Source organism: Harpia harpyja, chromosome 16 (genome assembly GCF_026419915.1).
Source record: "Harpia harpyja isolate bHarHar1 chromosome 16, bHarHar1 primary haplotype, whole genome shotgun sequence".
Classification (NCBI taxonomy): domain Eukaryota; kingdom Metazoa; phylum Chordata; class Aves; order Accipitriformes; family Accipitridae; genus Harpia; species Harpia harpyja.
The window spans coordinates 23,463,876-23,477,626 of record NC_068955.1 but is presented as its reverse complement, the minus strand read 5'-3'; the positions used below and the strand labels follow the sequence as shown (position 1 = coordinate 23,477,626).

Genomic DNA, 13,751 nt, shown 5'->3' with positions numbered 1-13,751 from the left:
AACATAATACTCAAGTTTCTTACAATCCACATTTTCTTCTAAATAAGTTTCATGCAAAAAGTTATAGCTCTTCTAGAACTTGGGCTGGAAAAAGTATTTCAGCATATGGCAAGGAATGTTTGAAACTGCCAAGAATGTGCAAATGTCTGTGGATGAATTAATAAACAGTAAGTTCATCTAAGTATTGGTAATACATTCTTTATGCAAGCCAAGGGAAGACAGCTAGTTATTACTTGAGCAGTAACCAGAAAGGACATAGTAGTCCTAGAGATATGTGATACCATACAGCCTGCAGATGGGAATGACTCCAAAGATGTCAGCACCTGTTTGAAGTATTACCTCCCCCCCACCCTCCGAATATGCAATAAGGGTGAGGGTTACCCATGCTGGCTTGGAACTAATGGCCATCTAAGTCTGATTAGTTCTGAAATACAGATTTTAATCAAAGAATTAAGCCATTAGGATTGAGTGCATTTTATTCTGGGAGAGGATTATTTGTTCATGTATCTACATAACATTATTTCTAGTCTGTTTCCCAGGATACTAGTCAGGTTTGTTTTTTTTTAATTATCACGAGTAAAGCAAATGTGCTCATATACAGAATGCAGTTGTTTTTTTTTTCTTTTGTTCCGGGGGTTTCATCTTTCTCTGTCACTTAGGCATTATCAGTTAGTCATGATTAAGACTCTTAAGACAAATTATGTTGCTGGAAATGCTTCATCTAGATTTCTGAAGCCATTCCTCACCATGTAAAAAGGATTTCTTCTTCCATTGTCTTTTGTGCAAATAGCCTGAATTTCTTTTCACACAAGAATTCCTGTGCAGGAGTATTCTCTCCCTCTTTCTTCACTCTGAAGCACTTGCATTTTTCTGCAGCATGAGAATCACAGGTGTGTGAATTGGCATGCTGAGGAAATTTTTCTTTTTTAAAATCTGGTCTTAATCGCTTTGTTTCCAAAGCAGCCCAAACACTAGGATTGGGAAGAGCGCAGAGTAATGGATGTAGGAAAAGTTGATAGTAATTCCTGGGAATGAGTAAATTTTTCTGGCATGCCCATACTCAGCTGGACTCCCCTGATGAGGCTGGGAAGACACGTAGTTGGTCATTTCAGTTCTTGCCCTGAAAGGCCAAGTGTAGGTTCTTCTGGTGTTTTCAGAGGCTGATGGGTTTTGAAACCAAAATGATCTAAAAGTTATTGCTGAAAAGGAAGAGAGATGCTATGCTCCAGGGACCTGGACCTGATGGAGGCTGAAGAACTTCTGCTCTGCTTCCTATTCGCTTGCCCTCTAACCTCCCAGGCAATGTAGTGCCAATACAAGAACACTATTGACAGTTTGCATTTGTGCTGCTCTGAAAGATCACAAAAACCTGTGTTTTAGCACAAATTTAACAGAATAAAAAGTAAAATTGCTAAAATAACAGTAATAAATTTGATTTTATAATGTTCATAGGGCCTCAGCTGGATGGGAGAAAGAGGGACAGTGGTGGAAAAGCAAACAACTCTGTGCTTCCTCAGCTCCAGTGTTGGTAGAAGAGGGATTACACCAGACAGTCAGATTGCCCTTCCCTCCACAGTTCTAAGAGGATTTGTGGATGTTTTCTTGTCTCTTCATAGGTCTGGAATGGAGGGACATGAGAGGTATAACTGATTGTTTAAAGCATTGTGTTACTTTCAGTTTCAAAGCTGTTACAGCATGTCTGTTTGCTATTTGAAACAGATTTAAAGTTGTCTTTGAAATATATGACATTCTGACTAATAAAGTAATGGGTTGATTAGTTGAGTGGTTTTTATGGGTTATGTATCAGCAGACATTCATGTGGCTAGCACCTTTTTTGTTCTGCAAATGGAGTTTTTAGCTTTATCAACAGTGGCAGTAATCAGTTTTCTATGGAAGTACAGAATTGGAAAAGAAATTCTAATGAGTTTTCATACAGCTTGTGGAGTATGTAAACTTTGTTAATTTTAAACATTTTAGTGCCCTACATTGCATTTATATTGCCATAATGTGTGTTTTCATTTATTTTTGGAGATTACACTGGAGAAAATAAACAATTTGGTGGGGGGAGTAATAGCTAGATCATTCTCTCTCCATGGGGTAACTCTTGAGGGTGGTGGTACTGCGGTGGTGGTGGGGGATTTTTTCTTGTTTGTTTCTTAATTCTTCATTGAACTAGAAGTTAGTGCTCAGCAAAGAACTACAGACAGACATGGATTTCCTAAAAATAAGAAAAAAAAATACAGTGGTAACCCAATGAAGCAATCCTCAGATTGCAACATATTTTCCGTATTTTCACACTGCCCAGAGAAGCTAACCTGCTTTTCCAGTGAAACGGAAAACTACTCTAAGCAAATCTGGGGCAATTGTCTTGCATGCAGTTGGTGTCTGAAACTTTTTCGGGCCAAAGGTCAAGCAGGATGTAAAGTTCAGCATGCAGGTGACAGGCTAAAAGTGAACATGTGACTGCCTGGAATGTATGTTGTCAACATTCGTGGCTGATAAGATACAGAAAATTCAGATACGTTTACCTTTTAATCAGGAAGAATGACTGTAACAGAATCAAGAGGCCTTTGCATGAAATCCAGGACAAATGACAAGGCAGAAATAAGGTATGTTTGTCATTTTAAATACTTCTAAGAGGAGAGATGGATACTCGCCTAGCTGCAAACACTACACTGAGGCACTAGTAAGTGGAGTAACATAGTTTTCGTGTAGTTTTTTTAATGAAAAACAAAATCATTAAGCAATGATATGTGGTGGAATGTTTTAAGAGATGTATGTTTCGCCCTTCCCTAAATAAGGCTGAAATGAGAGTCTTAGAACCTGTATTTTGAAATGGATAAAACGTGGAACTTGAGGCTCCGTAGTACTGGTGCTATGGGATACACAATATTTTGAGGTAAAGTTTGATGTATTTGCTGTTCTCCATAATTAGATAACTAGTTTTCTGGGGAAAAAAAATGCCTTGAGGTGTAGGGAATTCATGTTTAATGTCAAGAGAACCCCTATTCAGTCTTCATTCAGTTTGTCAGCCATGACAGAGGCTGTCATGCATAGAGAAGCGTGCTATATTAAGTGCATCTTAATTTTTATGATTTTTAAAAAAAAATGGACCACTGACAAGTACTAAGGCTTTTGCCAGATGGTGTGATCTATTCAAGAAATAGCTGCTCTCATCAACTTCAAGATAGCATAAAAACTTCTACAACCAGCATAGAGTAAGTACATTATATTTACAGAGCACCCCAAGTCCTCTTCAGATCTGTCTTGTAGCATGGTTTACTTTTGGAAACTGGCAGTTCTTTTATCTTTTCACATTTACTGGTGATTTTAGGTGTCCTAGCAACTTTAGAAGATTTGTAGCACTAACTTTCTGAAAACCATTCATATTTTTCTTGTCATGTGACAGGTAATAAATACATGAAGAAAGCTGGAAGTCTAGGTTTATATCCTTCCCTCTTACTTTGTGTTATGGAAGATTCTAAAAAGAGGTCCATCAGGTCGAAAGGATCAAGAATGGTTGAAATAATAAAAGCCCCCATCCCTTGCAGAAAATCCTTTGTGTATCTGTGACTTCCACAGTTTGCAATGTGGGTAGATGCCTAAGTGAGGCAGGGTCCCTGTAACTGCTTTTCAGGGTTTACATACAGCTTCAGACTTTGAGTTCTTTGTATATATCACTAGTAGGATGGGCAACCTTGACACTGGCTCTTTCAAATTGCTGTTTTACTTTGCCTTAAATGCAGGGGTGAGTTTGGCTGGGAAGATAAGTAAATGTTCTGAGATCACAAAAATTCCATGGAGACAGCTGCGTTTTGGTCTTAATAGGCATTGCCCCAGCAGTTGTCCTTGTGTGTGTAACAATCAGTTGCCCATTTAAGGCCAAAGTCACTTTCAAGTAGTGGGAGATACAATACTGGAAATTGGAGTTTATTGGGAAAAATTAGAACTTAATCATAACTACTGTGTGGAGGCACTAGAGGACACCGCAGTAACAGGCAATGCTTTTAAACTTCCCTTCTTGCCAGAGCATTGCTTTGCATACGCATTTATCTTGGTGTTGCAAGTTTGAAAAGTTGCCATGCTATGAGACTTCAGCTTCAGCAGGAACAGACAAAAATCTTAGAAGGGTATCATCATCTTCTGTTAAGATGGAAAATTGCCTCTTTGGCAATAGCAGTATTTATGGGATAATTAACTTATCCACAGGATCGTCCTTGTATCCCTCCTCTTTTATAATGTCTTTTGAGAGGACAGGCAAGTAATTCAAAGAGCAAAACTTATTTTTAGGTTTAGTCTGAGCCTGAAATAAACTGAGAAGGCTGAGTAGTGTTACGATAAACAGGGAGTAAAAAAGAGACAGGAAATAGGGGGTCTTTAGTAATGAGTTCCAGCCACTCTTGAAACAGAAAGCCAGAGAAAGCATTACTTGAAAATAGTTTCTCAGTGACAGCTTAATAATTTTTAGCTTGTTATTCAACATTAAAAGGGAACAGTTTCTGCAGATTTATACTATTCTTGAAAGATCTTTTTTAAAGATCATTTAGCAACTTATTTTTTTGATGTTTTTAGAGTCGCATTGTTCTTGTTGCTAACCGATCTGCTGTTTAAAAAAACCAGATGTTTGGGGGAGAGTCCGAAGTTTATACAGTTGTGTGTTATGTATACATCTGCGAGAAGCATTTGGGATAAGACTGTGGGACAGAGGCAGAAGATTTAGCTTAAAATGTGAAAACACTTTCAAGATTTTAGAAGTTGAGGGTTTAAAGGGGAAGAAGTCACAGCTATATCCTGTAGAACAAAGTAGTGCGCTTGCTTCCAAAAGTTTCTTTTAACCCTGGGAATGTGACTGCTGAGATGGGCCCAAAGCATGGATGGTGAGATTGATATTTACAAGCACTTCACGTGGCTAAAGAGGGTAAGTGATTTGCTGGGCTTTGTTTTCTCTTTGTAAATGCACATTAGCAAAGCTTAGTCAGAATTCTCAGCTTTGTGAAAGGAAACGCATTGAGTGCCTCAGACATAAAATATTGTAAGTTTCTTCACGAGAAATGAATTAAAGACATTTCTTCATGTAGGAGGAGGCGGCTTAGGGAGGGGGGAGAGAATCAGCTGTCTTTGTCTTTAAAAATGAAACTTTAGGATCAAACTTTGAACAAATGGCAATAGATTCTAGCAAGTGCTCGTGCTTTCCTGAGATTGTAATACAACAAAGCAAATCTGCCTGGGAATTTATGGCAAAAAAGGAGAATATGTTGTTTACCATGTTGTGCTTTAAAATTAAAAATTATTTGCACTAGTTCTTCATTTAATCAATTCTTCATCGGGGTAACTCTGTGAGACCTTTTAGGATGCCTTTGTTTTGGATAAAAATGGTGGTACTTTTTTCCAGTGCATGTTACTCCGATAAAATTGTTTTTTAAAATGACAGTGCTGTTAAAATCCTAATTTTCTGATGAACTGTCTGAACATGCATTAACTGCATGAGATTGTTTTTGTCTTCCTATAAAAGAAAAAATGTAGGTTTGGGCAGTTGTCTCGACACCTTGGAAAAATCACTTCGTTTTTGTCAGCTTTTAGATTTTTTAGTTCTAGGTATTTATTTTTCAGTGTTTGAAAAATCCATGAATGGGATGTGAATAGATCCTTCACAGTAGACTGGGTTTTTAATTACAATATTAAGTTAATTGTGTGTCATGTAAGCAGCACATCCCGTCATTATACTTTTAAAATCTGTTTTAACCTGTGTGTACTTTTCTTGCAAATTCTATGCACACCATTTATGTTAGTGCTTCTGTATGGCACTGGATTAAAAAAACCACATGTATACATATGCACATGCACTCTATTTTTTTACTAGCTGTATAAACATAAAATATAGGTAAATACTTACGTGAAATGTAATTAGGAACCTTAATTTGGGTAGTTTCGTGAATGAATGTAAAATATTCATGATATAATGTTAGTCTTTGATAAAAGCTTGAGAATCCTGAAGTTAATTTACAAAATATTTACATCAGGTTCTGGAAACTTTTACATTTCAGGAGTGTGGATGGGGAGGGGATTAAATGGGGAGTGAGTGGGATAGTGAAGGAGAAGAGACAACAGGAAGTAGCAGCTGGTAACATTATACTATTAGTTTAACCTGTGCTCTGTGCAGTTAAAGCTGAATAACTCTTTAGTGTTTTTTGAGATCACATATTAATTTGTTGTTTAAATGAGGTTTTGAATACAGCATGTCTGCCACCCCTGCTTCCTGGTTTAAATTTCACTTCTAAAAAGATAGGTTTCCTAACAAAAGGTTAAGGTGTGCTGTTACCAGCTTGTGTGGCATTAAGGATACACTGAGGACAATAACATTCTGAGAATGGGCATAGGAAATAGCTTCAGTGAAGAAAGTCTCACACTGAAATGTTCACAGCTTTGGAGGGGTTAACACAGGATGTTTTTAGGATGATTTTCAAGTATTGTGTTCAGAAAGGATACTGTGTTCAAATGTAGCACAGGCTTTTACAGGAGTTAATAATGCTATTACTGTTGTTCCATGTAATTCCTTTTATGTAGGGTACATAAAGGAGAATAGCAATACTGCTGCTTTTCCTTGCAAGCTCTTTAAGGGGGTGAGCACATATGGGGGAAGGGAAGAGAACTGAAAATGCTCTTGCATTGTTCCCAGGAGAACTTAAGCAGTCTGCTCCCAAATTCCTTTGACAAGTGATTTTAAAAAGAAGTTGAAACAATCTAAGTTGCTTATTTAATTCTCATGTTCAAGAATCCTAATGTCACATGTCTGGCACTGACTGATAGCATATAAAGATTTTAGGCCCTACAATCATAAACTGTTGCTCTTTGGCTGATAAAGTATGAGTACCCTCCAGAGTAACAAATGGCACTTAACAGTAACTCCAACAGACTTCCATAAACCCTTGGTGAAGTACGCCAAAGCTGGCTCAAATTTCATCATTAGCAGAAATCATTTCAGAGACCAGGATCAGTTTTGATGTTGCAGTGGTTGGCTAAGCTAGATTTGCATGGTATCTGCGGCTTGGACTGGGTTAGGGCAGCAAACAAATACAAAAATCATGAGATCAAGGCAGGCAAAATGACAGATACAACTGCTATTTTCAGATGCTTAGAATAGAGGATCTGGTTTTGAGCAGTAGTCTTGTAACATAACGTGTATGGTATCATGCAAGAGCAGCAGGGACAAAGCAATATTTAGATCAGCTTGAAATAAGGCGTCCCCATACTTCAGCTCTTTCCATTGGACTTTCTTGATGCTAAAATGACCTGTGAAAATGCTGTGCCAAGAATAACCATAGGTATGGACAGAGTGGGCAGCAAAATGTAAGAGCCGATGGACAGAGCCAAAAAACAATTTAGCCTTGTCTTAGTTGTATATGAGGCACAGTTAGTGTGTTTTCCTATGTTTACTGGTTTTTTCTCCATTTTACTTTTTTCTGCCTTTTGCAAGTAATAAAAATTATTAGTCTGCAGTAGTACTTCTTAGAAAGGAAGGAACTTTCTTTGATACTATCTTACCAAATCTCAGAAAGACAAAACTCTGCAATGGGTACAGCTATACTGTGCTTCATGGCATGTGCTATTTTGATGGCAATTTCAGAACTGTCCTGGTTAGCTTATTCTGGCTGAGAAGCTGAGTATCTGACATAGGCACATAGTACCACTCTAGTTTCATGCAGTGTTATAAGAGTTTGTAGCAATGCAGATATTCGATGATACCTTGTTAGTAAGACAAAAAGCCCGGCTAAGGAGGTCACAGGAATTGTTAAGGGAGGCATGTCGCTCAGCAGTCTGTTTCTAGAAGGATACAGAAAAGTTCATGTGTGTATACAGTGCACTTTTAACATCACAGCTAAGGCAACAGCATAGTTCTCATAAAGTAGTTGGTGGGCAGTTTGTGGGAAGTGTTTTGCAGATAACTGTTGGGTTCTTTTACAGGGCCTAAGCATAAATCTGCTGCAGTTAAAAGTTACTGTTGCAAGCTGAGGAACCTGAGACACCCCCCACTACCTGAAGCTGAAAGTGTCTCATCTTTAGCAAACTTTCTTTGGTTCTCTCAAGGGATTTGGGTTTGAGGGTTCACATACAATTTCATCTGTTGTCCTGTTGCTTTATTCTTATCTTTCCATCTGGCCTTAATTGGAACACACCATTCCAAATAAAAATGACACAACCCCCATTTTGGTATGTAGGCATTTAGTTATAACCACAAATTATTAACAAGCATCACAAACATAAATGCTAATATTTACTACAAACAGTATTATGGGCTCTCTAAGGACATTGTAAATTAACTGAGCTATATGAACTGCAGTGGATGGAGTGTAGCAAAATGGAAGGTCTCTTGCCTCTGGAAAACTTTCTACAGTAGTAAGATGTCTTATTTTGAAAGAGAGATGCCTTCATATGAAGTGGAGGCATCTGATGACTCTTGTAGCTTGCTTAGACTTACCTTCAGAAGTTCATGCAGCACCAAGCTAATGGCTGACCTGAAATAGGTATATGTTACTCTTATGCTTTCCTTTCCTTTATTCCAGATGCTATTCACAATCTGTAGTAGCAAGGGGTGGAGTGATCAAACCCATGCTGTAGCCATTAAGCTCATGATATTGAGGGTGAATCTTATGACATCTCTAAGGATATCTTCCTTTAAGTAATGTAACTGCCTGGAGGAGAAAATAGGTATTAGTATTAGGAAAAATTCTTTTGTTTTACAGACTACAGAAATTTACCTAGCTCTGTCTTTACTTAATTTCAGACTATATGCTGTTAGCTTTTTCAAAATGACTGCCATTTTCACTTTACCAGCAAGGAACAACAGCAGATAGAAAACCCTGTTGTTGATTTACTAATTGCCTTCAGATGAAAGGCAAGAATTACAGATCCAGAAATCATGTTCCAGCCTTCTCCTCCTCAAGTCTACTGAGTGAATGTACATATATTCAGCTGGGTGTGTATCTGAGGTAGTACTAACATGCCAAGAGATCGAATTTGTATTACATCCATAGTCAGATGCCAAAATAAAAATGTTTACTGTGCAGGCTACTCACTCATCACTACACAATAGCAAATACTGTGACTCATAACATCAATTCTGCTGACCCAGAAGAGTACTAAAGAGATGGAAAGTTCATACTCTTCTAAATATTATCAATTCAAAATAGGCTGGAACAAGTATGTAGTGTACTTGTATTGAAATATAATATTACAGTCTGTGCGCTGCTAGTAGTTTGCAGGAAAACTGACTGGTTGAATTCTGCTGGTTATACTCCTTGTTTTCAGGTTCTAAACTGCAACAAAAGACAATATGTCAAGCATGTACCTATACTTCCCCATTCATGCAAGTATTATAGTTGCCACAGGCATCTTACTCAATTATCAGTGGAACTGAAGGTGATTCATGTGACTCAATAAGAAGAGGGGAGGGTTGTGACATAATCTGTCTTCTAAAAGAGGCGGGTGACTTGTTGAAAAAGCTTACAAATCACCACTCTAACTGACTGCCAGGTTTCTTTTCCCAGCTCCTCCGCCCTCCACAGCCCAATATGAGATCCATGGTATTAGTGACAAATTTCTGTGTAACAGCTTGCTGATCAACTTCAGAAGTTGCTATTTTTTGTTTTAAAATTAGCTGTGTTGGAGATTCTTTCAGCTGAAACTGAAACAGCACACATGAGGAAAGCATAAACTGGCCTGTATTCAATTCTATTATCTTGCATATGTACTTCCTTTAAGGGGCTTACTTTTACAGCCTATCAAGATTCAGCTAGAAGTTCTGTTACAGAAGCTTCTGAACAGAACATCTGTACAGAAGCATTATACAATGGTTGTCATTCTGTTCTGACAATAAGCTGCATTCTGAATTGTTTCCTGTCAAAATAACAAGCAAGAAAACGTAACATTCCATGCTTACTGGGCTCTGAGAAGGCTGTTGTAACTTAAGATAGCTGATAGTTGATGAAACATTTCTTCCCTTTCTTGCCATACCCTTTTATATTTTTGCTGATTATCCCCATTTTAAATGAAAGCTGTTTAATCATACTCTGAAGTCTGATTTTTTTGTCATATATTCTGGAGGAATATTTAAGCTTTTTTCTTGGAAAAGGACTCTGTAATGACTGGATCATGTAAGTAATACTTGGACAGTCAAGTTTCCAGCAGCTACCAATATTATGTCCAGGTTAGAGTAAAGAGCATATTCCAGAGAGACATTTGGAAACTGAAGATGAAGAAGAAGCTGAAGCAGGTGATGGAATGCAAAAGCTTTTTTTTTTTTTTTTTTTTTTCTTTTTCTAGAACCAGGAGAAACAGTTGATTTGGAATTGTTTCAGGAAACATTTTATATTAATATCTGATGCAATCTCATGGGCGTTAAACTATATCCAAAATCTCTATGGAGACTATAATACAGGTGCTTCAAGAAATTGTTTTGCAGCTCCCTTAGGCAAAGTATTTATGGTATACACTTGACTTTTCAAATGGACTACCATCAGTGCAGTTTCAACCACCTTGCCTTAGCATGCTTTCCTTCTACTTTGTTATCGTGTGTTATCATAAACTTTTTTACATGTTTTATGCAGTTTCTCTCATTCTCTCATTATAAGAAATATAATCAACCTATTTAGCTTACAATTTGTGGAGCCCAGGTAAAGATTTTTGGTCTTTAGGGCTACATCTTCTGAAATAACATCTCTGTGGAAAAACTTGGTGATTCAGCCTTTTGGTCATGTGGTTACAGAAGTCTAGTGTTTATTGTTTGTGAGCTCTTACACCAACTTGAGTCATCTGTAGTCCTATGACTTCAGTGTTATAGGTCCTATATTCAGTTGCTGCTGATACGTGTGGTATCCAACTATACTTGCTCAGTTCCCTCTCAGTACTTTCACAACTGCAGAATGCACTCCAACCATCCGCAGATGGCCTTGGTTCATATTACATTGTTTTATCTTGTCTTTATGCATGCCACAAAGATTTCCCAAGTCTTAAACAACTGCTGTGTGTCAATCAGCCACTTCTATTTAGCAGGTCATTTTGTCTACTGTACTTTTCCTGTACTTATCTGAGCACTCTCTGGCTGACCTATTGGCAGGGTGCATTTTCTTTTTCTTCCCCCTTTCATGTTCACATGGATGTAATTCGCTAGGTTTTACATGGGTATTGAGTATTGGACTTCCAGCAGAGGATATTTCACAGTCACTCAGTGCAGCAGACATCATTGGAGGCTATACATTTGGTAAACGTGAGTGTAGTGTAATATCTTATTTGTGATTTGATGTTGAACTAATTCTTAACTACTGATTATATAAAATGTTGAACTCTGTTTTGCATTCATGACAGATTGGTTATGTAAAAATGTTTTGGCATTAATTTAACTCACTGTGCCTATAAGGCCAGGGGGGAGTGGCCACACAAGTGGTTACAAGTATGTTTCTTAAATCTAGCCTAGGAAAATAGCAAATGACAGCAGGAGGAAGGGTACAAAAGCTACTTGACTAGGCAGTTTTCATCACTGGGTTTTGTCATTAAGAGAATATTTTCCTGTCTAGCAGTGTGTGAATACTTGATGTTCTAGGTGCAGGAAAGTCTCCCCTACCATTGTGTGTGAGCCAGAGATATATTGGGGAAGGCCTGTGGGCTCTCCATTGAGAAAACTAATTTAATGGTATGTAATGGAGTCTTAACCCTAACGGAAACATAGCCACCAAGGCTAAAGATTTTGGATTCTAAAGTACAGTATAAGACTTTGCTCTCTAAGTGGAGTAACAACCCCGGCAGAATGGCTGGCAGTATGACTAAGGATGCATAGCTGAGGTCAAAGGATTATCTAGGCAGACATACAGAAATGCATGTTGTTTACTTATGAGGATTCCTTATTTTCATTATAGTACCAGGAAAGTTAATAAGGAATGAACTTTAAGGCTATACGGACTGACTGACCGACCAACTTTTAATACAAAGGGCCTAAGTTAAACTGAAGATGCATGTTTTATAAACATGGTGGGGGGGTGAGGGGTGAGTGGTATTTCTTAATAAAAGGAGAAGGCTTGAAAAAATGACATTGTGATGTTAGGACAGAGATGTTATGACACAGAAATTCTAAAAAATTAAAACTAGTTAGGAGAAGAAGAGGGAGTGAAGTCACCATTCCTTTAAGGGCCTTATGTACTTACACAGTGGGCCAGCTCCCTCCAGGTGCCACTGTAAAACTTACTAATTTGTCTGAGACTTCTGTTTGGTATAAATTATGCGCTCAGATGTGCATAGTTAGACCCATTTCTGTTAGGTCTTGAATCTTAGTTTTACCTACTATAAACTGGTCAAAAGCTAGTGAGAAAAGTATATTCTGAGTAGATTTAACATATTATTCTTTTGACAATGAACACTGATAAGTGAGGTGTGGAGTGAGGTTCTGCACATTCCGTTCTTCAGTGTTCTTGTTGACCCTCTAAAACAGGGAATAAGGACTAAGCTCAGTGAATGTATAGGTGATTCTAGCTAGTGGCCTTGCAGCCATGCTAAAGGACATGATTAAAACATAAGAAGAGCCTGATGCATAGGAAAACAGTATAAATAATAGGACACGATTCAGTACAGACTAGTGCAAGGTTATACATTTAAGCAGAAACAATGAGTAAACACAAGATGAAGAACAGGATGCTAGCTAAATAAGAGCATTAAAAAAGGACCTGGAACTTATGGGTCCTAGGCTGAAAATGTGTCAGTGTTACTATATGGCTAATACGAAAAGAAATATGGCCCAAGAGTCTGTGAAAAGGTTTTTTTCCACTCTAGCCATTTTCAGCTGGAGTCCTGTCTCTCCTCTTAGGCACTTAATTTCAAAAGAAGTAAAGGAACAATTGGTGAAGAGGAACCAAAAGAAAGCAACAAAACAGGTCTTGAAAAATTAACCTGTGAGGAAAAGACAGAAAAACTGGTGTTTGTTTAGTCCAAAGAGGGACCTGCTAATTAGAGATCTACAGATAGTCTTCAAATATGTAAAACAATTCTGAAGTGAAAGGAAGGACTTTTTTTTTTTTTTTTTTTTTAATATATATATAATGATAGGAACCGGTAGGCTGAAGTTGAAGAGATGATGATTCAGATTAGACATTAAGAAAAATGTTCTAATGATGGGTAGCTAAGAAGCAGATTATCTGGGGAGGCTTTGTAATCTATTTCTGGAGGTCTTTAGGAGCAGGCAAGACAAGAATATTGCAAATAATCATCAATCCTAAGATGGAATAATGAACCGGATGATCTCTTCAGACACCTTTCAGTCCTGTTTGTTAGTGCCTTTGTGATTCTCTCACTTCCTTTCAAAATTATCAGAGACAAGGTTGCTCAGTTTCTCTCAGCTCACAGAGATGCCACACATATCTAGTTCAGCACTTTATGGCTTGAAAAGTGTCTTTTGATTGGATAAATATTTGATTTCTTGATTTGCATTAATTAGCACCATGTTTATTTTCATCATCTGTTTTACATTTGGGCCTGTAGACCTCAGTGGAGATCAAGAAGCCATGAATATATTTAATATTTTAAAAAAAATCCTATTCACAAATGTTTAGTTGAAAGAGAAAGGACAGTTGGGGAGGATTATGACTATATTGGTGCCATTCTACAAGTAACTATAAATGAGTAGTCAGCTGCAGAGTAGTGTAGTTGAAGGGAACTCAGTGAAGTTGGATTCTTGTGTTAGCTGAAAAGCCAGTTTTATTCCCCAGCAG

At 37.7% G+C, this 13,751-nt stretch overlaps 1 protein-coding gene across 8 annotated transcripts in view; it reads left to right on the top strand.

Moving 5' to 3' along the window:
- The window catches only part of PPFIBP2 (PPFIA binding protein 2), a 116,326-nt gene that overhangs the window by 47,849 nt on the left and 54,726 nt on the right, over nt 1–13,751 (top strand). The window contains exon 1 of one of the 8 annotated variants that reach the window (XM_052810541.1): nt 4,082–4,918. The exons of 6 other annotated variants lie outside the window; for them this stretch is intronic. In XM_052810541.1, the coding sequence (XP_052666501.1) occupies nt 4,871–4,918 (48 nt within the window). In that variant the 5' untranslated portion in view covers nt 4,082–4,870. Of the gene's footprint in view, nt 1–4,081; nt 4,919–13,751 lie in introns of those variants that run through there. One more of the 8 variants, XM_052810542.1, reaches the window with a different exon arrangement.